General features: G+C 36.0%; 1 protein-coding gene across 1 annotated transcript in view; it reads left to right on the plus strand.

Moving 5' to 3' along the window:
- The window catches only part of OCA2 (OCA2 melanosomal transmembrane protein), a 174,535-nt gene extending 149,656 nt beyond the window's left edge, over window positions 1–24,879 (plus strand). The window contains exon 24 of the mRNA XM_021412256.1: window positions 24,291–24,879. Coding sequence (XP_021267931.1) covers window positions 24,291–24,378 — 88 coding nt within the window. The 3' untranslated portion in view covers window positions 24,379–24,879. The remainder of the gene's footprint in view (window positions 1–24,290) is intronic.

Here is a 26,048-nt window from a genome sequence, read left to right on the forward strand (position 1 = left end):
ACAGTTAATTTATTAACAGCTCTGAGGTAAAAACTACATTGTAGCATATATACAAAGAAATATTGATACATGACACATAACTCTAACTGCTTTCAGATTCATGAGGCCTAAATGTTGAAACTATTAATTAATCTTGACAATTTTTAGTGGAAATAATTATGCTGGAATGTGAGTATGCCTATGAAAAACATAGTAACAGGGAGCAATTAACCATACATTAATATGCTGTAGTTAATGAAAAGTTAATATTTCAAAATTTTAATTAATACTTCTATTGAAAAAACAGTAAATTAAGATCACAAAAATTTTAAAATAATGTAGATTTGAAACCATTCTAAAGCAATCTTTAGATACTATTGACCAATGCAATCTCTAAATTTTCTGGATTAGTTTTATCGCAGAGAAGTGGACAACAGAAAGTGAATGTATGTACTATTTTAACAATTAATATTCTGATTATCTTCATATAACAAAAATATCTCGAATCAAAATACAATGAAAATGAGGAGGGGGTTCAGGTTCAATTATAGTACCTGATGTGATATAAACTAACTTCCTAAGCTCCCACTGGAGCCAGCATAAAACTCTCATTCTGCATACACTGGCATTCTATAAAAATTCTTCAAATGAAAATACAGAAGAATACAATAAGCAATATCTAAGACAAAAACATATTAATATAGAACCTATGTAACACATTCATCTATGTTCATTTTGAGTTCTAACGCACTAGTCTTTCTCCTCCTCATCCTCAATGTTGGTCTGCCTTTCCCATGCATTCATATCTCTTCCCTTGTTATTTCCTGGTCAGTATTATGTAGGGTTTTCTTCACTCATAGAGGTGTGTGAGAATAATGAGAAAAGCAGAGATAAACACTGAATACTGCACAAGCTTCTGAACAACTATCAGATTAAATGGTCAGGACTTTTCAGCAGGAATAGGCTGAGAAATGTTTAAATCTATACTTCATCCAGCTAAATAAATGGAGGGGAGTTTAAATGATTATCATATTCTTTAGACAAACACCTGCTTTCTGAGGCTGTTGACAGGGAAAAGGCCTTGAGGACACAAGTGAAGGCTCTCTCCCTGGTGCTACAAGCTTCAGTCAGCACAGGCAGTGGGATTCAACAGGACTGGGCAGCTCTCCTCCCCTTCTATTACTCTTTTTTTCCAGGTAGACTTTCCTTGTAATGATGATATTTTTACTTTCATGTGATAAAAATTCAGCTTAAGTGGCCAAACTATCTTACTAATGAAGCATATGGATAATATATTTAATTTTATCCTAGGAAAAATCCTGAGTGGCTTTCCCTGAGCATCGTAGTCTTGTTGAAGATTGCGTATGGATATTTGGATTGCTAGTCACAATAGTTGTATTTCACCATGCATAAAAAAATGCATGCAGCAAGCAGGCATCATTTGTTCAGAGTATTTTGAAAGTAAAAATAGAGGAAGACTGACTTGTTTTGTGTTTCCAGCTTCCAAACTATATTTAGCTAACAACGTGCAGTTCTTTGCCAGTTGGCCGTACAATATGTTTGAAAGCTCTCATCCCAGTGAAAATTTTGAGTATATGTTGATTGCCCCTAAAGTAATAGAAACTACAACAGATGCAATCAGCACAATAACACCATTTAATAGAGCAAATTCTCGGAAACAAAACACTGTTTTTCAATATAGTGACCACCTTTAGCTATGCATTTTCACCAGCGATGAGCAAGAGCCTGCCTGCCATGCTTGTAAAAATCTGCACCAGTAGAGGTGACCCACTGTTGCTGTTACCACTGCTGAAATGCACCACCCATAGCCTCCCTGTGCTCATGTCCACTGTATGGTCTCCATGAACATTCAGCAAGTGTTGATGAATATCAATAGGTGCCATTTTTTCCGCATAGAGGAATTCAATGACACACCTTTGCTCTATCTGCACTTCCATGGCAATCTGCCCCTCTGCTGCCATCTCTCATATAGCAACAAAATGTAGTGGAATGCTGGTGGGAAGGTTCAGCCATAGCACCTGCCATACCACCAACATCCACCTCTGATATCATAGGCCAACATAATCAAATAGGAGGCATTGCTTCTGTTGTCATGTACTATATTTTTATTTCTTTTGCATTTATCCAGTTTATGAGAATAACTTCTGTAAGAATCATGCACTGTTGGTAGATATTATCTATTTGTACAATCTTTGAGTCTGATCATATATATAATGGGGATCTGAATGTTACAGTGGTTAGGATGAATTTTTTGCTGCACAAGAAAGGCAAAATCAGCCATTATCCTTTTAGTGTATAGAAAAACCTGTGTCTCTAGAACATTTTTTTCATTGGACTCATACTCTTCTTACATCTTTCACCCTTTCTTTTTTAACTGTTGTTTTTCTTTCCTAAATAAGCGATCTATTATTCTTCCTTAGATGAGTACCATCTAGTGTTACTTTTGAAAAATGAGTTAGTTAAACCCCTGTTATAAACATAAGTTTTGGAAATCTCACCATTAAATGTATTTATATATATATATATACATAATTTCATTGACAACGAGTAAAATATTTCTTAACACACATAAGTTTCTGTTGAAAATGAAACAGTATTCTGAAAGTATTCTCATTGCTATGTACATGCTGATACTTGTCATAAATCACAATTTAAGAAAGCATGATGTTTGTTCATAGGGGAATACATTCTGTCTTTATAAACATACAGATGTGTATTCCAATGGCAAAGCTGTTAAGAGTTTAATTAACTGCATTGCCATTTAACATTAAAATTACAAAAACCTTCCTCCTGCAAGAATAATAAATCAAATACCATCTGGTTATTGCCCAGGGCCTTCATGGCATAAAATATGATATTTCTGTACTATTCCCATTGACTAGACTTGTTACAGATCAAAATCACAACAGGCTTTCTAGATTTTGACTGCAATGAAGATTGCTTTTATCAAACCCAGGATAATTAGAAATATTTCCATCTGGTCTTCAAAACCAATGAAAACAATGACTGAATAAGAAATTAGAAGAATCTGAAATTAAGAGCAGGTACATGCAGCACAAGCTCTGCTGAAAGTCAAAGGTAAATCTGAAACTAATCTTTCCTTCTGTCCTCATGAGCTTAATCATACAGATTGTATGACTTTTGTTTTCATAATTCAAATTTATACAATGCACAAAAATAAGAACAGTTCCTGTTGCCGTGGTTGCCCACTAGCATATCTAGTTTTCAGCATGGCACAATATCCTTGTTTCTGAACTGGAGAGTCATGGATTTGATGGATGGACCACTCAGTGAATAAGGAATTGAATGGATAGTTGCACTCAAAGAGTTGCGGTCAATTGTTCAGTGTCCAGGTTGAGACTAGTGATAAGCAGCATTCCTCAGGCATTGGTACTGGGGCCAGTGTTATTTAACATCTTATTTGGTGACACAGACAGAGGGACACAGACCCTCAGAAAGTTTTCTGATGACACCAAGCTGTGTGGTCTGGTTGACAGGTTGGAGGGAAAGGATACAATTCAGAGAGACCTTGATAGGATTGAAAGGTGGGCCCATAAGAACCTCATTGAGTTCAAGTAGGTTTTGCAAGTTCAAGGTCCTGCAGCAGGAATGGGGTAATCCCAAGCACAAGTACAGTCTGGGTGGAGAATGAATTGAAAGCAGCCCTGAGGAGGTGGTCTGGGAGATGTTGGTTGATGAGAAGCTCAACATGAGCCAGCAGTGTGCATTTGCAGCCCAAAAGTCCAACAGTATCCTGGGTGCATCAAAAGAAACATCTCTGGTAGGTTGAAGGAGGTGGTTCTCCCACTCTGCTCTAATCTTGTAAGACCCCACTTGGAGTACTGCATTCAGCTCTGGGGCCTCCAACATAAGAAAGATATGGAGCTGTTTAAGAGAGTCTAGAGGTGGACCATGAGAATGGTTGGAGGGCTGGAGCACCTCTCCTATGAGCAGAGGCTGAGACAATTTGGATTGTTCATCCTGGAGAAGACAAAGCTCCAGGAAGACCTTATAATGGCATTCCAGCACATAAAGGGGCCTACAAGAAAGCCTGAGAGGTCATGAAGCAAAAAGAGATGGTGGCTTTAAACTAAAATATAAGATATAAGGAAGAATTTCTTCACTATGAGGGTGATAAGGCACTGGAACAGATTGCCCAGAGAGGCTGTGGATGCCTCATCCCTAGAAGTATTCAAGGTGAAGTTGGATGGGGTTTTGAGCAACCTGGTTTAGTGGGAGGTGTGCTTGCCTGTAGCAAGGAATTGGAACTAGAAGATCTTTAAGATCCTTTCCAACTCAAACTATTCTATGATTCTAGTAAAATCAGAAGGTTACAGGTGGTTTAAGTACTTTGCTGGATCAGGGCCAAAAATATAATTGGAAATTATGTGGAGTTTTACTAATTTTTGTTGCCTGCATGGTGCTCTAGCTACATGATTGAAATATTTTGCTTGGTGGCTTTTGCATAAAAATTGTTTAGTGATTCATTCAGTAACATTTAGCTCTGTGACCTCCTTGAATAACCTCCTAAATTTTAATACAAGAACAATGAAATTGCCAATCTTTCTTTTTCTTATCTAGTTGTTTCCTTCTATGTCATGGATGCCGTTGCCAATGCCAACTTAATATATACTGAATTTGTGATTTAGCATGTGTAATTTATAATGTTCATCTATTCAGCCAATTCTGGTTTAATAAGTTTTTAAATTTATTTAATGGATTCAGTTGAAAAGGTTCCCTGCTCGTACCCACAACTTATGTTTTGCCATCTAGGTGCTGTCATAGAAATGATAATCTGGTATGAAAGCATATGTTGTTTCTTGAATCTTTAATAATAACCTGTGTTTACTTCACCAACTTTGAAGGAAGGTGCACTCTTAGAGAATCTAATGGAGGTGTTAATATATTTATAGATATCTTTGAATTTTTTCAGCTTGTCAACTCATTTCTCAAAGCAAAAACAAGTTTATGGGACATACAGCTGTAAATAAAACAGAACTATTTTTCTACCAAGCAATTAATGCATATTGTAAAACATAGTTTTAGTTGTATGGGTCAGAGATTATATAAAAAAGTTTTGCTTATCTTATTCACAAACATTTCATCAAGGAAGTCTGATGACAAAGTGATTAAGATTAGAACTAATTTTCCATTTACAGGCTGATTTTTTAAAAACTTCTAACATGTGCACGTGTATTTGAATTGGCCAAGGACCTGATGCTTTATGTGAATACATAGCAGCCTAGTGAAATCTGCTGGAAAGTCTTTGATTCTTTTGTGCTTTAAGTGTCCAGTGTTTATATATCAGAAAATCAGGAGGTATACAGTTCACAGTAAACAGAAGAAAATCCCTACAGCAAGAAGTCATAAAACAAAAGCTACCTGCTTTAGAAGAAACCCAAATATCCTAGTTTAGATAAAGTATAGGAGGGGAGAATCTTCTTGTTCAGTTGAATCCCAGAAATTAAAAAGGATTGATTTCGTTTTGGAAATAGAAGCTTAATTTTTTTTTTTTTTTTTTTGCGTGTGTGTTATTTCTTGCTTGGGTGTTACTGAAAAGCCACAATGGGTAGAACATAAACAAGGTCAGATGTCATACAAGTCATGAATTAAGAACTGTAATGCATCACAGGTATTTATTAATATGTGAGAGGTCTGAGGAAAATAAAATGCTGTTTGAGTGACAATATGTTAAAGAAACACTTTGACTGTAAGCTTTTGGTTAAATGCTCACAGGCATTAGAGAGAAGGGCATATGCCTTGAAAGCAACAGAACATGTATAAAAAAGCCTCTAGTGATATCTCGGATAACTTAGGTTTTTGGGAAGCCCTATATCTTACAATTTCTAATAATATTAGAGTCCCGTAGAATCTTAACTACAGAACATGCATATTATGTTTGTTGGTGTTGGCTGGCTCACTGTTTGGAAATCAATAGGAAATTATGGAATTTACAAATAATTTTAATCTGCTTAAGATGCTTGTTCTACTGCATGTGACCATGTTATTACTCTTAGGATTAGCAGTGAATTGTACTGCTTTGCAAATAAGACTTAGATAATATCAAGCACATTTGAATATGGTGACAGCGGGATTAAGTAAGGTGACCTGCTTTATCTTTTGATTTCAATACCATAACAGGTGGCTTTTTACAAAGACTGTCTTGTGCATCTTTATGCAAACTTATAGTAGAAGGCATAATTTAACCATAGAAAACCACAGATAGCTGACTTAACTATCTTTTAGTTTCGCTTTGTCAGCCTATTTAAACAACTGGAAGTGAGGAGAATCTCTCTCCTTAGTTTTTTGGATCTCGGTAAAAAGTTCCTCATACTGAATACAGGTATCAAAGCAAGATCAGCTAGATACTTCTGAAATTTCCAATTGCTATGTTGGCTGATTCTCTACAGACTGCAGCAAGAACTCAGCCACCTCCTGCACAGATGTCTACACATGAAGCGCCTGAGTTTAGGTGGCTAAATCTAGAGCTGAGTCCCACACTACTGAATACAACAGGTGACTTAATCAGCATAATGCAGATGTTCTGGACTCTAATCACCTGTTGCAGTGTATTCACAATCCATCTGCTGATGCACCTGGAAAGCAGAATGTGCTGGATATCATGCTGCTGTGAATATACTACTACAGGTACCTCTATTTGCAAGTTAGCCCTTTCCGTGTTGAGATTTTTGCTGCTACAATGATGACATATCAAAAGCAAGCTGTCTTACTATAATAAATAAATAAATAAATAAATCTGTCTTTAATGGCAACTATTGTAAAATGTGGAAAACCAGCGAAGCCGTGTTTTCTTGCCAAATGGATGATTTGCATCCAGTGGAAACTACCCTGGAGCCAAACACCAGCAAAACCAAACTGACAGTCTGCACTTCAGAAATGTTTAGATGGTGTGCTGTCATTGAAGGCCCTCTTGGACTATATATAGAGTTTATGAGACATTTCTATCTGACATAACCTAGGAGGCAATACAAGAAATGTAATGCAAGAAATTGTCTTCTGCCAGATGGAGCTGTGCCTTACTGACAGATGTTTACAAGTCTGATTATGAAACACTAAATTACTCTTGGGACAGAAATGACTTGGTTGTTCTAGTACCTGTTGGTTGTTGGTACTACCATTATTTTTTCCTTTTTTTTCTCATTCTATTTTTGTTTATTCTAAATGTAATTTGTGGAAAAATAAATTCCTAAAGATGCAGGTATATAATTAATGTAACAGAATTTCAGTTCCTTAGGTTCTAAGAGTTATTCATCAGTCCTGAAGACTACCATAATATGTGGTGCTGTGGACTGTGGATTGATAGAGTCAAGGAAAAAGCTACTTACTATAGGTAAGTAATGGCATTGTGTCAGGGCAAAATGGAATGGAGGCATACTAGTAAGGTAACCTTACAGACAGTTGTGGAGGATTCCTACCAGTGGTGGGAAGGACTGAGAGAGTAATAAATAAGAAAATACGACCAATGGTGATGAGGGCTGCCACCAGGATACAGCTGGAAATATCTTGCTGCTAATAAACAGATAATTAACGAGGAGGAGTAGGCCTTGAAAGTCTGTGAATATTGAAAAAGCTTCTGCTTTATGCAAGAGGAAACTACTGGGAGTATGCAAAGTGGATCTTGCAATGATTGAACTGTTTCTTCTATTCCTTCATATTTCTTGAGGCCAAAGGAAAGGCTGTGGAGAAACTGACATGAGAGAGCCCTAGGTGAGCATTTTAGTTATGCAAATAGTTACTTAAGCAGAGGTGATCTGCAAGAGTTTTATATGTAGGTTGGATGTGAGAAGAGAGATGGGAATCCAAACCAACTAAAATGATAGATGAAGGTAAAGTGTACAATTAAACTGTTATGAAGAAAGGAAATGAAGGAGAAGATTTACAGGGAGAAAATGAGGACTGTGCTGGACTACCAGTAAGAGTAAACTCATCACTAGAGATCATTAATGACCTGGCAGAGGACTGCACTAAACTAATTTTTAAAAAATGACAGCTTAATCAGAAGGATTGGGATCCACGAATTTTTAGCACAAGGAACACTAGTGAGTTGTATGTAGTCTGGTGAAATTTCTCAGAGATGAGAGGCAAAGAAAGAGGAAAAAGAGGATCAAGGACAGCATCTCTTTAGCAGGAGACAATACTATGAAGGACTCTTTAAAGCGTACAAGATGAGAGATTAGAAGAGAGCTAGATGAAGCTCTCATCAACATCCAAACCCAGGATAGTAGAGGCAACCAAGTCAAAAAAGAAATGGGGAGACAAGCAAGAAACAGTGCTTCTGGTTTCTCTTAAGAGGTTGGTGGAATGTCCTTTGGAATTTTTTTTTTTTTGGCAGTAGAATGAAATTCTTTAGTTATATAAAGTATTTGCAAAGTTTCTGTTGCTGATGGAAGGGGAAAAAGAAAACAGGTTGAGGGTCAAGCTGATGCCTGAAATTAAATCTGTACTTGACTGTAGTAGTTCAAATCATGGCTTAGTTGAAAAAAAATCCTATTTTTAGAAACACTTATAAATACTAGCATAGTGGAGAGCTACATGATTTGCATTAGAATGTAAAGCTGACACCACCAAATGCTGTGAATAATACACAAAATTTATGCTTTTCACAAAGAGAAATAGGCAGCAAGTGATATATATCTTTCACATTGCCTCTGCAAGGTTTTTTGGCTCATGGGGTAAACTCATTTCCTTTCCCTGCCAAAAATGCATACCCATGCATGTCAAGGAAAAGTTTGATACCTGATACACTAACATTGAAAGTCTGCAGTCACTTCATATACTTACATCGAGTTTTGTTTTCTGGCATTGTACAAACTCTCACTTAAATGATTTCTAAGATTATCATGTTTCGAATATTGTACAGAAAAATCTAGTGAGTGTATTCTTCGGACACAAAGTGTATTTAATCAGTGTATATTCTGAAGTGCTAGCAATTAGTGCATCAATGCACAGAAGAATTTGAAATACTAAATACATGCTGAAGCTTATCATTAAATAAATTATTTCAGTGACACTGGTGCAAGTTTATTTCCATTTTAGCTACCAGGGCATGGTATACTTTGTGCAAACTAATGATGTAGTTGCATTTGGAAAAAAACTAAAAATACATTTTTCTTATTTTAATGATTTCAACCAAGACATACAAGCAGGTTTTTTTTGGCAGATATTATTTTTCATTGTAAGAATACTTGGACTTTTCATATATGAGGTACACTGCTGGAATATTAATTTTGGATTTGTGAGATTTCTGAGCAGTATTCAGTACTTAGAATGTGTAACTTCTGGATACAAACTACATGGAGAAGTACTATCACTTGGAGTAATAACGATAAACTATCTCCTACTCTGGCAATGTTTTCATGTTCAGTAGGTGTATGTCTGAGTAGTACACTGGTTAAAATGCTCCTTGTATTTGGACTTCATTAGAGATTGTTTATTGATTCATACAGCTACTTAACAGTATTTTGGTAAATGAAACTTCACTTGTCTAATTTTTATTAAATTCTGAACTGTATTTTGTGGGAGTGTCAACTACTTTGAAATTTATGATTGATTTGTGATCATCTTTCTTTTTTTAATAGCTTAACTACCATTTTAGACTTTATGTTTAACTTATTTCCTTAGGGATTGCATGAAATTTCAAATAAAAATGCATTCTAATTCATGCTTTTAACTTCATGTTTCTTTCTCTTCCCCATTATGTTCCCATGCCTATAAGCATTCTGATAAGTTGGAGACTAGAACTATATAATGTAAGCGCGTGTAAGGGTAGATCCCTTTCTCTAACCATACTTGAGTTATATCACAGAAACCATTTGGCACGTCTTTAGATCAGTTAGCTACTTGTAACAAGCATGTCTCATTAAAAAAGTATTTGAAAAGCCTTTGGTACCTTTCTTTTCATCAAACTCTGACTTTTTGTATTCTTTCCTGTGTAATCATACTGCTGTGAATGCATCTGTGCGTCTCCCAACTAGTAACTTCTGAATGTGCTTATCAATTTATCAAACAGATTAGACAGGGGAGAGGATTGTGGGGAAAGGTGGCTTAATTTCTAAAATATAATTAACATCCCTGAGATGTTGTCAAAGTTGGTGGCTGGGAAGAGGAAAATAAACTCTGTTAGTATTCCACTGAGGGAAAGTTCAGGCTGAGCCCACAGTTTACACACTGAAAAAAACATGCAGAGGAACATCATTTTAAGATATGGAAGAAAGATTTGCTTGGAGTTTTCCACTTCTTAAACAGAAAGCCAATCGAAGTTAAGATACAAATTGGTAAGGAATTAGGCTTCATTACTTCCCAGTGTTCACAGACCTGCTTGTCAGTAAGGGTGAGACTGATCTCACCTCACCTTTCCATTCTACAATGCTGAGATCTTTATTTCAACTAATTTCTCCTGGCTCTCATAAGATTCGGTAGAGAAAAATAAGTTTTGGAGGCTAATTGATTTCATCCTATATAAAAACCTAGCAGAAGGCAAACAGTCTTGTAGAAAGATCGGTAGCTCAGATTTAGGCTTGAACAAATGCGTCCTACAACAAAACTTTTTCCACATATTGGTTTTCTATGGATAACTGTGGTTAAACAGGCACAAAAGGGTGTAGAGTGTTAAAGACAGGATCAAAAGACAAAGAAAACATATTGGGTAATGAAAGGCAGAGGCAGAACTCAAAATCAGCAAGATGCAGAGAGGATGATTAACAAGGAGGGACTGCAGCCAAGAACTTCTATATGAAGGAACAGATGTTGTAGTAATAGGAGTAAGACTGTTTGGCTAGAGTGTTTTGTTCATCTGCTTTTAGTTCATTAGAATTAAGCATAAATTGTTTGTGCCTTTGGATTTTGAAGAAACAAGTAGCTGATCTGTCACCCTTCTACTCCTTGAAATGAGAGCACTGTGCATGATTTTGAGACTGAAAATCTCCTTTCTTACTTCATTCTGAATTTCCCTATCAGGAGAAGCAAATCTCCAAATCCTCTTGGGTGTTTCTGGCTGATTATTGCCACTCCTGGCTTTTCTGACTACTGTAAGATTAAGAGTTTTATGGGTTGGTGTGAGGCCAACACTGTCCTTGGGAATGAGTAGAGAGTATGAGCTGTCCGCCCAGGCATGGGGTTTGAGCTCATGAAAAGCAGGGTGAAAAAGAAGTCAAGTTCTGCCAAACTGTCTTAAGCTGAAGATAAGTGAGTTAGTGGGAAAGGAGAGTTGTAGAAGGGAACAAGTGCAGCCGAATAGAGATGACTGTAAGAAGAGTATTAGTGAAATATCTGCTCCTTTTCATTCTCTCTCTAATTTGATTTAGAGAGATGCAAAGCTGAACTGACTTGAGACAGTTTTTTGGTTTTACTCCATAAAATTTGTATGTAGCAGTTGGTATTGACCAAGGCATAGCTGAACTTTCACATGTCGTATCTGCTGGTATAAATAGTTTTTGTTATCTAAGAAGTCACTACTTTTTGCAGCTTCACATATTTATTATATCAAGTGCCAAGAGTACAGCTAATTACAACATGCTAACTTTGATTAGACAGTATTGTTACTGAACAAGGGACTTATTCAGAGAATATAAAAATTATAAAGTGATTTTGTACATAAATAGAGTACTTTGGTAATCAACAGAATTAGTAAGAAAGTGCTGTATTGAAAATATTTGCTCAGAGAAATCTTGTATCTTTAAACATTGCTTTACAAAACAATTTATGAGTTCAAAACACAGAGGTCACTTAAATGGCAGAAAGGGACACAAAGACTTGGAAATCCAAAGAACACTGGGAGTTTGAAGATTACTTATTTGCCTATGAACCCTGACTAATAAGCCTTCTTGAGAGAGATTATATTAATTCACCTCAGCTTAAACATGAAACAATGGTAAAGTAAGTTTAGTTGCCAAAGCATCATACAGAAATTCAGAATTACATCAGAATATACTTTTACATGAAATTTCATTTTTTTCAGATAACTTCATATTTTAATAGAAATAAGATGATCTTCCCTCTGTTACTAAATAAGAGGTCAGCCTCCTCTTGTGCATAGCAAGATAATCAGAAGAAAGGAAGACTGAATATTCATGTTATCTTCATTATAATGCATTTCAAATAATAACTACTCAGAGGAAGTAGTAGTACAGTATATTTACTGTTCTCAGGATAGTAAATAGTTTTATTTTCTTGTGTAAGCCATTGTTTCTTACATAAAAGATGTGGTTGTATTAACTATTTTTTGTTTTTTGTTTTTTTTTTAATTACTTTAACTTAGTAGTTGTATTTAGTAACCTAAATTTATTATGACCCCTGCACTCAGGGGCATTGAGCAAGGCAGATGTTAATTTAAACATTACATTTGTTAACCACTTGAATAATAACTTCCTGGTCAGCACTTGCTGTTGTTCATTTTCAGTAGAAGACATTACTTAAATAGGAACAGTGAAGTTTTAAGCTCATATATAGCAGTTAGATAAATAACCATTGCCATTTTAGCCTAACTATTAATTTTAAACTAGTGATTAAGACCTACTTTCAGGGAAAATATAGAAAACCTATTCCTGAATGACAGATAAGATTTTACAGCTTTTTAGTGATTCTTTTGTTGTTATTGCTGTGGATTCATTTGATTCTATGTGCTTTGAAGAATCTAGTAAAGAAAAGGAAAGAAATCATCCTGGGTCAATTTGAAAAATAATTCTTATTTGTTTTTTGTTTTTTTTTTAATTTTTCTCTTGTTGTAGTGTGTAACGCACTGCAAAATAATGTTTTTTCCTATTGTGTGTATTATTAAGTCTTTACCACTTGCTGACAATGAATGCTGAACAAAAAGGTATAGATTCAGAACAAAATGTCATCTATGTAAATAATTTACATAGCAGTAGGAAAACAATCTAAAGAATAGACTTTTCAAGGGCAAAAATATAAAAATTACTAGATTATTCCATCAGTCATATTTCCACCAGAAATATTCATATTCCATCTCCAACAATTTAAGGATATTAATGCCAAGCTTTTACATCAGATTTTGTAGAATAATGATATAGCTGAAATGCATATGAATACATTACTGTACCAGTTGTTTCTAACACATGGAATTCAAAAGACTTTTGCAGAAAAGGCCAAATTCAGAGAAATAAATGGAAAAAAAAGTCCTAAATGTATCTGAAACAATGATCCTGATAGTTTAGATAACATGTTTTCATAGCGGAACTGAGGGATGGTTCAAAACCACTTGTACACAAATCATTTGATTGTCCAAGCTGTTTAAAAGAAAATGGAACAAATAAATAGAGGAGGTAGAATGGGGTGCATGTTTCTACCCCATGTTAAAACATCCCACTAATGATACTTATCTGCCCCTCTACACTATGCTTTTTCTATCTTGTCTTTCTTAACTTTACTCTTCCATCTCATAAGAATTGATTTTTTTTTATAGTTTATGGGGATATATCTGTAGAGTTTGTATTTGTCTAGTGCTTTGTACAGAGGAGCTTTAACTGACTGAGTAACAGGTAGACTTAGAAAAGGATTTGCTTTGCTTAGCTTTAGTTTGCTAGTGTACTTAACATTAGACCTGTGGTTAATAAAAGCACATAATTTTCCATCATACCTATTATCTTTAATTCATTTGAGCTATGTAGAAAAATAAAGTAATACATACAACTTTTGTAGGTATACTATTTCAAAAATAGACAAAACACTTATTTTGTGAGAAATGCCTATAGCAGAGAGGTCTGGAATATAGAAAGTTATTTTGACAAAAATTTGGGTAAGCTGCTGATTTACTTTCTCAGAGGCATAACTGAGAAAGTGATTTTCTGTTCTGTTGAATGTTTCAAGAAACACAGAAGCAGTTATGAAATATTGCAAAACCTATTTCAGCAGTCCTAACACATTCATTTTTCCACTGTAAATCTCACTTGTTTTGTATTAGTCCATTTCATTAGTTGAATGTTTGTACCAGAACCATTCAAACAATTCATGAAAACAATTCATTACCAGCAACACAAAGGTTTCCTACTTATACTATAATCAGTACCCGAGTCTCTTAAAGTACTGTCGTAGAAGATGTACTTCACTGATTTTTCTCTTCTAGTTGTCCATGATAATATTAATCTTCTTACCTTCAAACTCACAACTATGCTTCACTGGATAGATTCATAGTAGAGGAATAAATATGGGTTTTGTAATGAGCTGAGTCAATTTCATATAATTCTATTCCTTAGACTTTAGAATGATGTGAAGCTTTCATACCAAAGTCAAAAGCAACAAATTAAGGACCAAACTTGTTTGGGGGGGCCTATCTGGTGGATGTAGAGAAATTACATTTCTAATATATGATGGTACATCCAAGTATGATGTGAAGTTGTGATAAATCCAAGAAGTCACTGACAGAGCATCATGAATCTTTACACCACAGTTTATCTTGTGTTGTAGTTCTTAGCAAGCAGGAAGGGAACCAGTCTGTCTGTATAGAATGTGCCCCCTAACACTTAATGAATAGAAAGACTTGTCTGCTTGTAGGACATTTCAAGTAAAAAACACCAATAAATGGACCTGTAGGGACTATTTGGGGACTCAAGCATTCTTGGAAATTTTTTCTTTAATTTCAACATTCTTGGACCATGAACTCACATGAATTGAAGCTATTTAAACAAAATTTAACCACAGAATTTTCAAGAATGTGTGCGAATTTAAGTTTGCAATATTTATTTCAGCTCAGTTTTGCGTACTGGCAAACATTTACTGGCTGCAAAGGTGCAGCGGGACAGAAATAAATACTTTGGTCTCTTTGGAGCACCAATTTTAGAAACAAGGGTGAGTATGTTACATTGTAAAAAATGAGAAAAATCATCAGACTAAAGATGAACTAAAACCCAGTCAGTGGCATACTGTTTTTGCCAAGATGCAGCATAAAATATCACTCATCATATGTAGTGATAACAACACTACCTGGCAAGGAATGGAATTATTACTTTGACTGTAAACTCTCATAGATTTGACAGCTTGCACTGGAGCTTTAACCTTGTGTGCTGTGTGTTTCTTGAGTGTATCTGTTGATGGAAAAAGAAAATGCACTCTTTTTATGGAATATACAGATTGAATTATTAATGCAGTAGTAGATATAAAGCAATTTAGGTTTTAAAGTGTTATGTAGATTTTAGCCGTATTAAAACTTTGGGAAAGCTGCTTACGTACAAAGCTGTCTAGCAAAAGTGCTTGAAGGCCCTCTGTACGATAGAGGCCATATGCATGATAAAGAATACAATGACTAATGCAGTAATTGCACATGTTTTTAGTTTCACTCTGCTGTATTTTTCTTCTGTTTTCTGTGGTAAAACAAGGGAAAACAAGTGAATTAAACTAATATCCTTGAATGGAAAAATCTGAACTAAAAAAAAAGGAAAGGTGCATCCAAATAACTCCACTCTATTCAGAGAACTTACTGGAAATTGAAAAGCAACTAGTGTAACCTAAATCATGTTGTATCAGCAACATTTTCTCAGGATAAATTATTTCTTGATGTTGTGATATAATACTGGTGCTCAAAGTTACATACAGGTATTGTTGACGTTACTAACACACACAAGTTCTTGTCCATTTTTTTTTTAAAGAGCAAAGTGAAACAGTAGGATTTTTTCTTTTTAAAGGCTCAGGAGATCTAGCAACACTGAAACTCAACTACTCTAATTATTTAAATCTTTAACTGTACAGAAGGTCATAATCTAAAGGTTCCCTGTATGAATTTAAGTCTGGTGATCGTAGTCTTGATTTCATAAAAGCTTCTTTCTCTTTATAAAAGTGTAGGTTTGACCAGCCACTCTGCACGCCAACATGTTGTACCAGTGCGCAGAAGATTACTTCCCTCTGGACACTAAGGAAATATCAGCCCACTTCATGTAAAATTAGACTAGTACATGATAAAAAATTTCAGCTGCATAAATTGAATGTGTTAGGCTGTCATGACCACCTTACACTTTCTTTTAAGTAATTAATGGTTATGCAAATCTCAGGAAAAGGAAAACATTGAGAGCAGGCTCTGTTGCCCCTCCTCAATGCAGGTGTTTGCTCTCTCTGATTCTATCTCTTATCTTGTCTGGAGGCTAACACAAGCCTTCTCGAGAAAAGAATATGCCTGAGATGTTCAAACACGATTGTTTTGCTCTGGATACTGGTAGTCAAGTAGAAAGCAAGCAGTAGTAAACTTGGGAAAGTCTTGCTAGTTGCTTTATGTAATTGTATCATGTTAAGAGTTACTAAATTTTTACTTGAAGCTGCAACTTTTCTGCTGGGGACCCTGACAAGTGTTTCATGCCATAGGGCACGTTAATGGAGGAAAGCCAAAACTGCTAGGGTACTTTGAAGTTGAATGAAATTGAGAATCCATTCCATCCTACTGTTAATGTTGGCTTTCCTGCTTTTGGATTTCTTCCAGAGGAGAGTCTGTGTCTGTGGAGTGGGAATCACTTGATTTACCTATTTGACTCCTGATCCAGAACAACACTTATTTATGTTTTTTTTTAAATTAATGAGATTACTCCTATTCTTAAAGAAGTGATTTAAAGTTAGGAGATTTTTTCAGACATTGGCTTTTATATGCTTCTTTCTGTAATATAATTCTACTAAGGCCTAATTTATAGAGCAAAGCAACCAGGTTATGTGTGCTCTATGGATTAATAAAACTAATCTCAACATGCACAAACTTCTGAGTCTAGCTTTCTTTATATATTGTGGTACCAATAAGCTGGTCTAAAGTCATTTTTTTCTCTTTTAAATGTGGGGTATTTCTGTTGGCCATTGGGTCCTTAAAGATAAATGCTAAAACTTCCTCTTTCATTCCTCTTGTGTCCTAGATATGAAGTTTTGAACACTTCACACATATTGCTAAATTAAATTTGTTAATCTAAAGGGATATTAGAAAAACAAGAAAAGTTACTTTTCTAACATGTGCAGTTGTATCAGAGCTATGTTGCTCTTCCCTAGTAAAATGCCACTATTAGTTCTGTGTTTTCAGGTTTGTTTCTGTATTTGAGCTTATATTCTTTCCTAGGTGTCTGCAGAGTTTCACCCATTCCTAATGGAGTTTTTGTTTGATTCTAATAGAAAATCTGGATGCTGTTGTCTTCTAACAACTATTCTCTCTTTTTTTAAACATTCAGTTAAAGTTTTTTTTTTCCTAACTAGAATTGACATGTTTTCCATTTTCTTCCATTGTATTTCATAGGGATTGCTAGCCTTCCATGTATGAATAGCTTTTGGATAGTTACCAGAGTCTTTTGTTCTAACAGCCCTTGTCTTTTATCTCATCTGTAACACAGAGACCTAAACAGATACAGCAACAAATATTCTATTAATAGTGATTTGAATCTTCCAGGTGGAGCTGGCAGACCAATTAATTTTTTATTTTTGCAGTGAATAAAGTTTTTAATTTAGGGAATCTGAAGTTTGGAAGGTCAAGGAAGAAAGGCCTAACTCTTAGGTTCTGCACCTAAGAGTTAGGGTTTCAGCAAATGCTGTTTCCAGATCTTCTAGACTGTAGGAGGCAAAACTTAACACCTTTAAATTTTCTTATTCAGGAATTGATTTTCCTTATTTCAGTTTAACTTCTGTCAGTGACTCTATGGAAAATCTTGGCATAGACTCAAAACAGATAAAATACCACAAGAAATTATAATAATTTTAGCAATCAGAAGAAAATGGGATTATAGGTTTTGTTCTGTGATTTCAATTACACAGTAACACCTGTGTGTGGTAACTAGTAGGTAAGAACACTGTAATTTTTATGTAATTCTCAGCTATGTGAATTTCACAGCAATTTAATGTTGCATTAACGCTCACTGGCAGTTTTAGCCACCTGTTTTCAGAGCTACAACAGGTGTCAGATTTGAAGGGATCATGGGCATGTAATAAATATTTTTAGCTTTTTTTATTTTTAAGCATAGAAAATTACAGTAAAGCCTATACTTTCAGGTGGAGTGAATTAGTAAGTCAAGGACTTGGAATAATGGAAAAGTTGACACAACCAAAATGGCAGGAAGTGTATAAGGCAGTCTGCACTGCAAGAAAGGGAGAGAAGAAACAGAATGACAGTAAAGTGACTGCAGATATGATGAAAATAGAGAAATTAACAAAGAGTAGAATTCCTAGTGGATTTGAGACTAAGACAGACAAGAATTAAAAATTTCTCCTTTAAATTTCTACTCCTTCCAAAAGCCAAAGAAAAGGAAGCTAAAGAATTAATCAGAGTTAGTAAAAATGGATTGTTTTTCAAGAAGTCCTGTGCATTTTTCAACTATTAGGATGAAAAGTCAACATAATATTTTTAGAAAATCTCTCCATAGGAGAATGTGACAGCAAATAATCACAATAAAAATTAGCTTTATATCTAGAAATGTTAGTAGAAATAGTTTATAGATAATGTTGTATAAATCTAAAGAATTGAATAAGTTAGGAAGCAACAATTTTCACAAGCAAGTCTTAAATTTATAATGTAATTTTGTCTCTCATTTTTTTCTCTCAAAAGTATTTCACTGTGCTGTGTGATAGCTGAGGTACAGAAAAAGAATTTGCTAACTGAGCTGTACTGTGTTTGGCTATAACTTATGTAGACCTGTATAAGCTTTGTTAACTAGCTGATTTCTGTTTGACTCATGAGGGTTATTTTATATCATTTTCATTAAGATACATGAACTTTGTAGTTTTACCTTACTGTTGGAAAGAAATATGAGTTACTTTGCCAATAAAATTGTGAAATTTGATCCAATTAAAAGATGCAACTTTCCTGTCATTTGGAAATAATCTTACATATCTTCTCAGTATATGCACATCTGAGTCTCATTTTTGAGGCTGCTTTCACAGGCATATATGTGCATTTAAAAATGAGCTTATGATTAGCAAACTTCCAGGGCAAGGCATTGCATATGATTAGAGAATGTTCAAGAATTCAGTGAATTATCCACCATCTGTCCTTTGTGAAATATTTTCAGACGACATGGCAAGCTTCAGATGTGCAGTACTGTGTTGAATAAAGGGAACAAGTAGGTAGGTGGGTGTATCTTCTATAGAGCTTACAATATGAAACTGATATGAAGCAAGAAGAACAAAATTTTATGCCTGATGCAAGCCTCATCAGTATAGTTTAAATTGTGCTTTAAATTTTGAATGCATGCAGGAATAGAATTTAGCTTTAACTCTTACCACTGGCTGCCACCAGAATTCTTTCATTGCCAAATGTTTGGTCCTAGGAGAGTGCCTGACTGGGAAAGCAAAAGCAGAATGTCTGAATGTTCCCAATTTCCTTGCAAGCGTGGCTTTTCCACTGGCACCCCAGCAGATATACAGGCTGTGTAAGCTGTTAGCAGTATCTGTAGTTAGAACTGTCAGGGTGATGGTGCCTGTAGGTGGGGCTTTTATGGGTAAGAGTGTTTCATATGTCACACCCCAGGTTAGGTGGTACAAGACACTGAACTTTGGTTTTGTACATCCTAGGTCCCACTGGCTCTCAAAGCACCACAAACTAGAGCTGCCTGGTAAGAGATTAGTTTGTCCAGGATATTGCAAGTTGGACCCCAAAGGCTTCTCTGTTGTGTTTTAGAAACTATGTTGATAAACTTCTAACCTAAGAAAACTGTAATATTCACCTCTATGGGCACTCATTAAAAATGGGATTTATCCCCAGAATAATCATGCAACAGTTTCCTTTTATTCTAAGTACAGGGCCAGTAATCTTGCAGCAAGGCAGGATCAAAAATAACTAGATCATTACCATGAAAAAGCTTCACTTTCCTTACTGGTTTTTGTGTCCATGTTTGATTTCTCCTAATACATACTTCACACTTTACAGAGTTTCAACCTGTACATTCCAAATTCTCATTTTAATTTGTCATGAACGTGCTGAATTCTGCTCTCCACAGAGTCTGACATCTCTCCCACACTGGGGTGATTTGCAAGCTTTTCACTACTGGATCACTAAAGTTATTAATAAGCAAAACTTTGTCCAAGACAAATCCCTGGGGCTGCTACTTGAAATGTTCCCACTATCTTTCACTGAACTAACATCTGCTTGTTGTGTGTATTTAAGCAGTGTGATTTTGTTTAGACTGCACGTTTGCATGTAAACTTGTGGTAGGAAGAGAAGGAGGAAGAAGTGGATGAAATGCTAAGGCCTGTTACCCCTCCCTTCCTCTCTGAAGCAGTGAGAAGTCAGTGCAGTTTCCCTGAGCTGGCTGCAGAGAGTCAGGGTGAACCTTTTGTGCCATGCAGGGCATGTGTATCTCCCTGTCTGCAGTGGAGATGAGGGACAAAAAGGCTGCCCAGTGCAGGATGTGTCTGCTCTCTTTCCTTAGTTAATATATAGAAACATCACACCAGATGTGCTGCCACTACAAGATCTTGTAAAAATGTATTTTTTTTTGACAAAGATGCTGATTAGTGTTTCTTACTAATGTGAAGTGTTACTTGAGGGGGAGATTTTAGGACTGCTAAGCCTTGCAGATCATTTCTCCTGGGCAGGAGCAACTGACATGTTGCTTTATCACTTCAAGGTGAATGTTGAAAATGAGCATTGATGGAAAGTAAATTTTACATTGTTTAAAGCATGCTCTTACATTTGATGTAACTAAAGAAAATGTAGGTACCTAAACATTACATTGTATGCAACCTGAGACAGGAGCTGTGTCTTCCCTTGAGGTAGAGCAATAGCACAACTGGGTACTGATCCGACATGGGTAATTGACTATCTCTGCAGTAACTAATATTCATGGAGTAAGCTTCATCTCCTCTCTCTGTGGCACACAAATTCCACATAGAATTTGATCCAATTACATTTGTGCTCAGGCTAGTGGTCCTGAGATTCTGGCCTCAAGTTGAGAGGAAATTGCCCATGCCATGAGAGTAATGGCTTCATAGCTGGGCTCTATGCAACCATCCATGCTAAATGAGATGAGGTACCTCCCCAGGCTGTGTGCAGCTCTGGCTGCAAGTTTCGCTCCCACTGTGAGAGTGCGGGCAGATTACAGTGCATGCATGTTTGTTGAGGTTGTAGTGATCAGAAAGATCAACACAATGAAAAAGGTGTTACTAAAAGAGGACTGGCACGATAGAAAGGTGCTACAAAGGAAAGGAAATAGATTGCTCACCTGTATCAGAAGATTCTGGGCTCACAGGAAAAAGGTTCCACCAAGGAGGGATCTCCTTGGAAAGAGATCTGTGGCAGTCAGCCCTTAAATGAGGCCTAAGAAGGGTGGAGCCTGGCTCCACCCCTTCCAGTCACACAGGTGAATTGCCTTCACCTCCCAGGACTTACTGGGTTTTTCCTCCAGGTGCTCAATCAGTGGTTCAGGCCATGACTCAGCAGTTCCCATACAGAGGTCCTGTGTAATCCATCAATTTTCTTGTACGGACACCCTCCATGCTGGGTCTCTTCTCTTTCTCTTCTCTTTTTAATGGTTGAGAAACTTTTAAATCTCTTTGGATTCTTCCCTCCACTCACAAGTCTTCACAAAGACATTATGTTGCTATTCACTGCTGAGCTGCTGCGTGTTCCCCAGAGAGGTTTGTTAGGTTGTATTAGTACAGATTAAGATCTGTGCTGTCCTCACTTCTCTCAGTACCAGTTCTTTGCTTGCGAACTGTGAGGTCAATAAAATTCTGTTTTCTGTCAAATAACAACCTGTTTTCTTATGAGAGTTGTAGAAATCTCCACTTCACCAGCCTGTCATGTGAATACAGCTGCAGGGAACATTCATGAAATATACTGAAAGATGTAGGAGGATTTTACAGCCATGCTATTTTATTCCTACAGCCATTGCTGTTGTTTTTTTTTTTTGTTTTTTTTTTTTTTTTGTCCTATCTGGACACTTTTATGTACGTGAGATTAAGGAGGACTGGAGATCAAACATACTGAGATGAAGAAGATTCAGAGCAATTGGCTAGCCATTAAATTCATTTATTTATATTTGATTTTTTTTTCTAAAATAATTCCAATTTATATAGCTTTAGCTCTTCTGTTTTGCTGTGCTACCAGCCTGACCATAGTTTAGTGAATACTGAATAAAAACAATAAAGTTCTGAATAATGACTCATCTCTTTCAAGTAAAGTCACCCAAAATCAGGGATCTAGATAGTCAAACATTAAAAGAAATAACACTTGCAGCATAGTTACACATGCTTATCTGAAAAAAAAAACAACCAAGGAAGAAATAAGCACTTCCAAATATATGTCAGACTTCCAAGGAAATATTTGAGTGCTGTGAAAATCCAATGAGCCTTTTTAACAATTCTTCACAGCTTTCACCACTTGAACACACCTAACCCTTCTCTATGCTCCTCTCCATTTCTCCTTTCCCAATTACAAATACCAGCTTAACATTAATGCTTTTGAAGCTATAATACCAGAAATAATGCCTGTTGCCAGAATGGCAGGAGAGGTTGGCACACCAGGTCCTAAATCCCAGAGAAATGGAGGAGAAAACCACTTGAGCTGCCCATTGGAACTGTCCTTCTGGGACAGGTAATGTATGTTCATGGACACAGGCCAATGACAGTTTTTCAGGGGGATGTCAGGAAGTCAGAAATGAGATGATCTGTTAGCCCTGGCAGTCTTGTCCCTTAAACATTTTCAACCTTACTGGTGTTTCCTTTTTTTTTTTTTTTCTTGGTTTGCCTCTATTTCTAACAGTAAATAGCATTGTTTCATTTTGATAGAGACTCAAGACAGCTGGCATTATGGAAAAGCTTGTTCTTCACTAAGTAATTCCAACTTTTGCTTCAGAATTTTTGAATTGTACTGGTTTCCTAATTATTCAGTCAGCTTCATAGGTTAGGACTGATTTTTGTATGTCTGGATCGGCATAGGGTGTGACCTGGGTTCCTGAAATGAATTACATTGTCAGTAACTTAAACCAGTGACAATGATGAGTTCCTTTGTTCTGTTGGTTGCATCTGTGCCTCCTTCAGTCAGCTTTTCAGCAAAACAGCAATGAAGTAAACATGACTCTTGAATATCACAATAGAGCAACAGTGCATCTGCAGGTTGGAGGAGATAGAGGGAGTAGACTATAGTGAGCCACTGAGGTATTTAATTTTCATTTTATCTAATTTCCTCCTATACTCAGGAAGTGTTGAAGAGATTAAATGCCCCAAGAAGTCCCTTTTAGATGTACTTTCCTAAAATAAAATGTTATTCATGCACTCAACCTCAGAAAATGGTGTCTTCCTATCATCACTAAATGGGCTCCTGGAACCCTCTCAAAGGCTCCTAGCAAGCAAAGGGACAACTAATATACCCATAAGTAATAAGTAGGTCTTACTTCAAGAAAGAGAATAAATTCAAAGCTGCACTTCAGAGAACACTGCCATGCTTTGAAGAGGTTTATGGAAAATCTTGGCTGGACTTGACAAAAGAAATTACATAAGGAGTCTCATCTGTCACATGATCATTTCTCACCAAAGTTCTCCTTATGATTTTAGTGACATAGAACAAATGGTGTGATCACAGCAGTGGTTCTTCATAGTCCTTTAGTACCACATAACAGCATTTTTTGTTTCAGAAAACTCACTCCCTTCTTTTCACAGATGTGGAAGACCTACTAATCTACCAGAGTAAGAATCATCGAACCCCATAACATCCTTCCTAGTTGCCCATCTCTGCTGCCTGTGTTTGTCATTCTAAAGAAAGCTATAAAAATAATGGATGTGGTCTGAAAAGCTTAATCTGTGATGTAAAGAGACGGGCTGTTTTTGATAGAACAGCACAGTTTTAGTGCTTTTATTTCCACACATTCGTTAATGTTCAGCTCTTGATTCAAAACTTAATGAGAAGTACAGAAAAGAAATACTATCTTTACGTGACTACAGCTCAGCAGGGAAACAATTTAGGGAGTTTGAGCCATAGATTAAGTTAGAAATTAGAATTTCTACCCTAGTAGATATCCTAGGGTTGCTCATCTAATCTGAAGTGATGCATACTGGATGATCTATTCCAACATTGCATAACTTCTAAGAATTGTTATTTTACCTGTATAATTGCTTATTGTCTGAAAAAAAAGAGAAAAAGAAACAAGAAGGCATGCCAGCTTCTGAGACAAAGTAAATTGAAAGTGATGCATTGAAATCAATGAAATTATGTTGACTTCAGCCACGTATCTCTTAAGTAGACTAGAAGTAGAAAAGTAAAGTATTAGACTCCCTGTCATAATCTCACAATATATCCATGCTTTTAGCACTGGTATATTATTATTACTATTATTATTATTGATCTTTCTTTTATTTTGTTGTTGTTTCAGGTTAGGTTTCCCCATGATGATTGTGTCCTGTACCATCGGGATGTGCTATCTTCTTGTTGCTCATGTTGTAGTAGGTTGGAACTCATAATAATTTATACTTTCAAGACTCAAGAAAGCTTTCTGTTTCATTCAGTTTGTATGATAGAACGCAAAGAATATACACAAAAGGAAAAGGGTGTGTGAAACTCCCGCATATGATATCAACCAAAATGATTTTAAGTGTCAGGTTTGGTCATCCTAACCTTCTATTCTGTGAACAATTTGCAGAACAAGACATTCAAAATTAAAATAATCCATATATTTAATTATGTAAAAAACTACCATGCAGATGAAAAAACACCACTGTGAGGGAATACATTGTGCCTGAAGGTTTATATTGACACAATCCAAGTGTAGTCTCAGATGAAAAACTCATTCACAGTGGGAGATGTTCATTAATTTCTTTTTAGAGCTTCATTTATCTTTGTCAATGTATTTAGCTATTTGTATTAAAGCAACTAATATTCAAGTTATAATAATAGACAGTTAAGCAGACTGTCTGTACACTATGGAAGGTGTATCATTGTCTATGATGTTTAAAAATAAACTCAACTCCTGAAAATGTACTATGGAAGAAATTATTGTTTTGGATCTGGGGTTGCATTCTATGGAAGCTTTGTTTTTTATTTTAAAGCTCCTAATCAGTGTTAAGCTGCTTTATTTTATTTATTTTATTTTATTTTATTTTATTTTATTTTATTTTATTTTATTTTATTTTATTTTATTTTTTCCTCATAGTAACCAAATGCTCCTCTCTTTAGCAGAGTACAGACATAAAGGGTGATAAAACACCGAACATCTTCCATTTAGTTATTAAGTCGCTTCTGTGATAGAGTACTCTAAGTCTTTAGATAGGTTAATACACTATATGGAAGAATGAGATCATACTTGGCTTTGATTTCCTTCTCTCTGATGATAACATATTAAACTATATATATTGTTTTGTATAATTGGATGCCAGAACAGGTCAAACTTCTCATTATGAATATTAAGTCCTGTGAGGGATTCAGTGTTTCAGTCTCCAGCTTCCAATACCTTTGTGGGATTGGCCTCAGTCAGTGGCAGTTGTAGTTTATTTTGAGTCAGAGAAATTGGCAACCAGATGAGTGCAACTCAGGTGAACAGGGATGAATTAGAGGAAGCTACTAGGAATGAGTAAATGAGGCTTTTACTTGTGTTTAGTCTTTGACATACCTTGTTAAGTGAGAGAGAAGCTCTCTCTCTCCCACAGGGGATGCGAAGGTAATCACACATCCCATTTTACTCATACCCAGGTTTTATACCTTACCTAGATGATTTTTGTAAAGCTGCCATACAGTATTAAGATAGTGAGCAAAAGGAGCCACAGCACCGTTCAAAGAAAGACTGGCTCCCACCCCTCCTGGTAGATTTAGCAGTAGCAGAGGAATTGTATGGAGCAGGAGCAGAAAAGCTCTTCTCATTGCCCCCAAACCCTCCACTGAGACTTGCAGCCCCATTCACATTTGGGTCTGTAGGAGCAATGAGGCTTTCTCTGGTTGGGCTGACATTTGCTGAACTGTTGGGAAACCTTGAGGCTGTTCTAATTGTGACTAGCTGTAGTTTTCAAGATCTAGAAAACAGTATAAACACCACTTCATTTTATGTATTGGAAAACAAAATAAATACAACCCCTCAAAAAAACAACCAATGAACCAACTAAAATAAACCCCAAACCAGAAAAAACTACCCTGCCAAATA

Source organism: Numida meleagris, chromosome 1, assembly GCF_002078875.1.
Source record: "Numida meleagris isolate 19003 breed g44 Domestic line chromosome 1, NumMel1.0, whole genome shotgun sequence".
Classification (NCBI taxonomy): Eukaryota; Metazoa; Chordata; class Aves; order Galliformes; family Numididae; genus Numida; species Numida meleagris.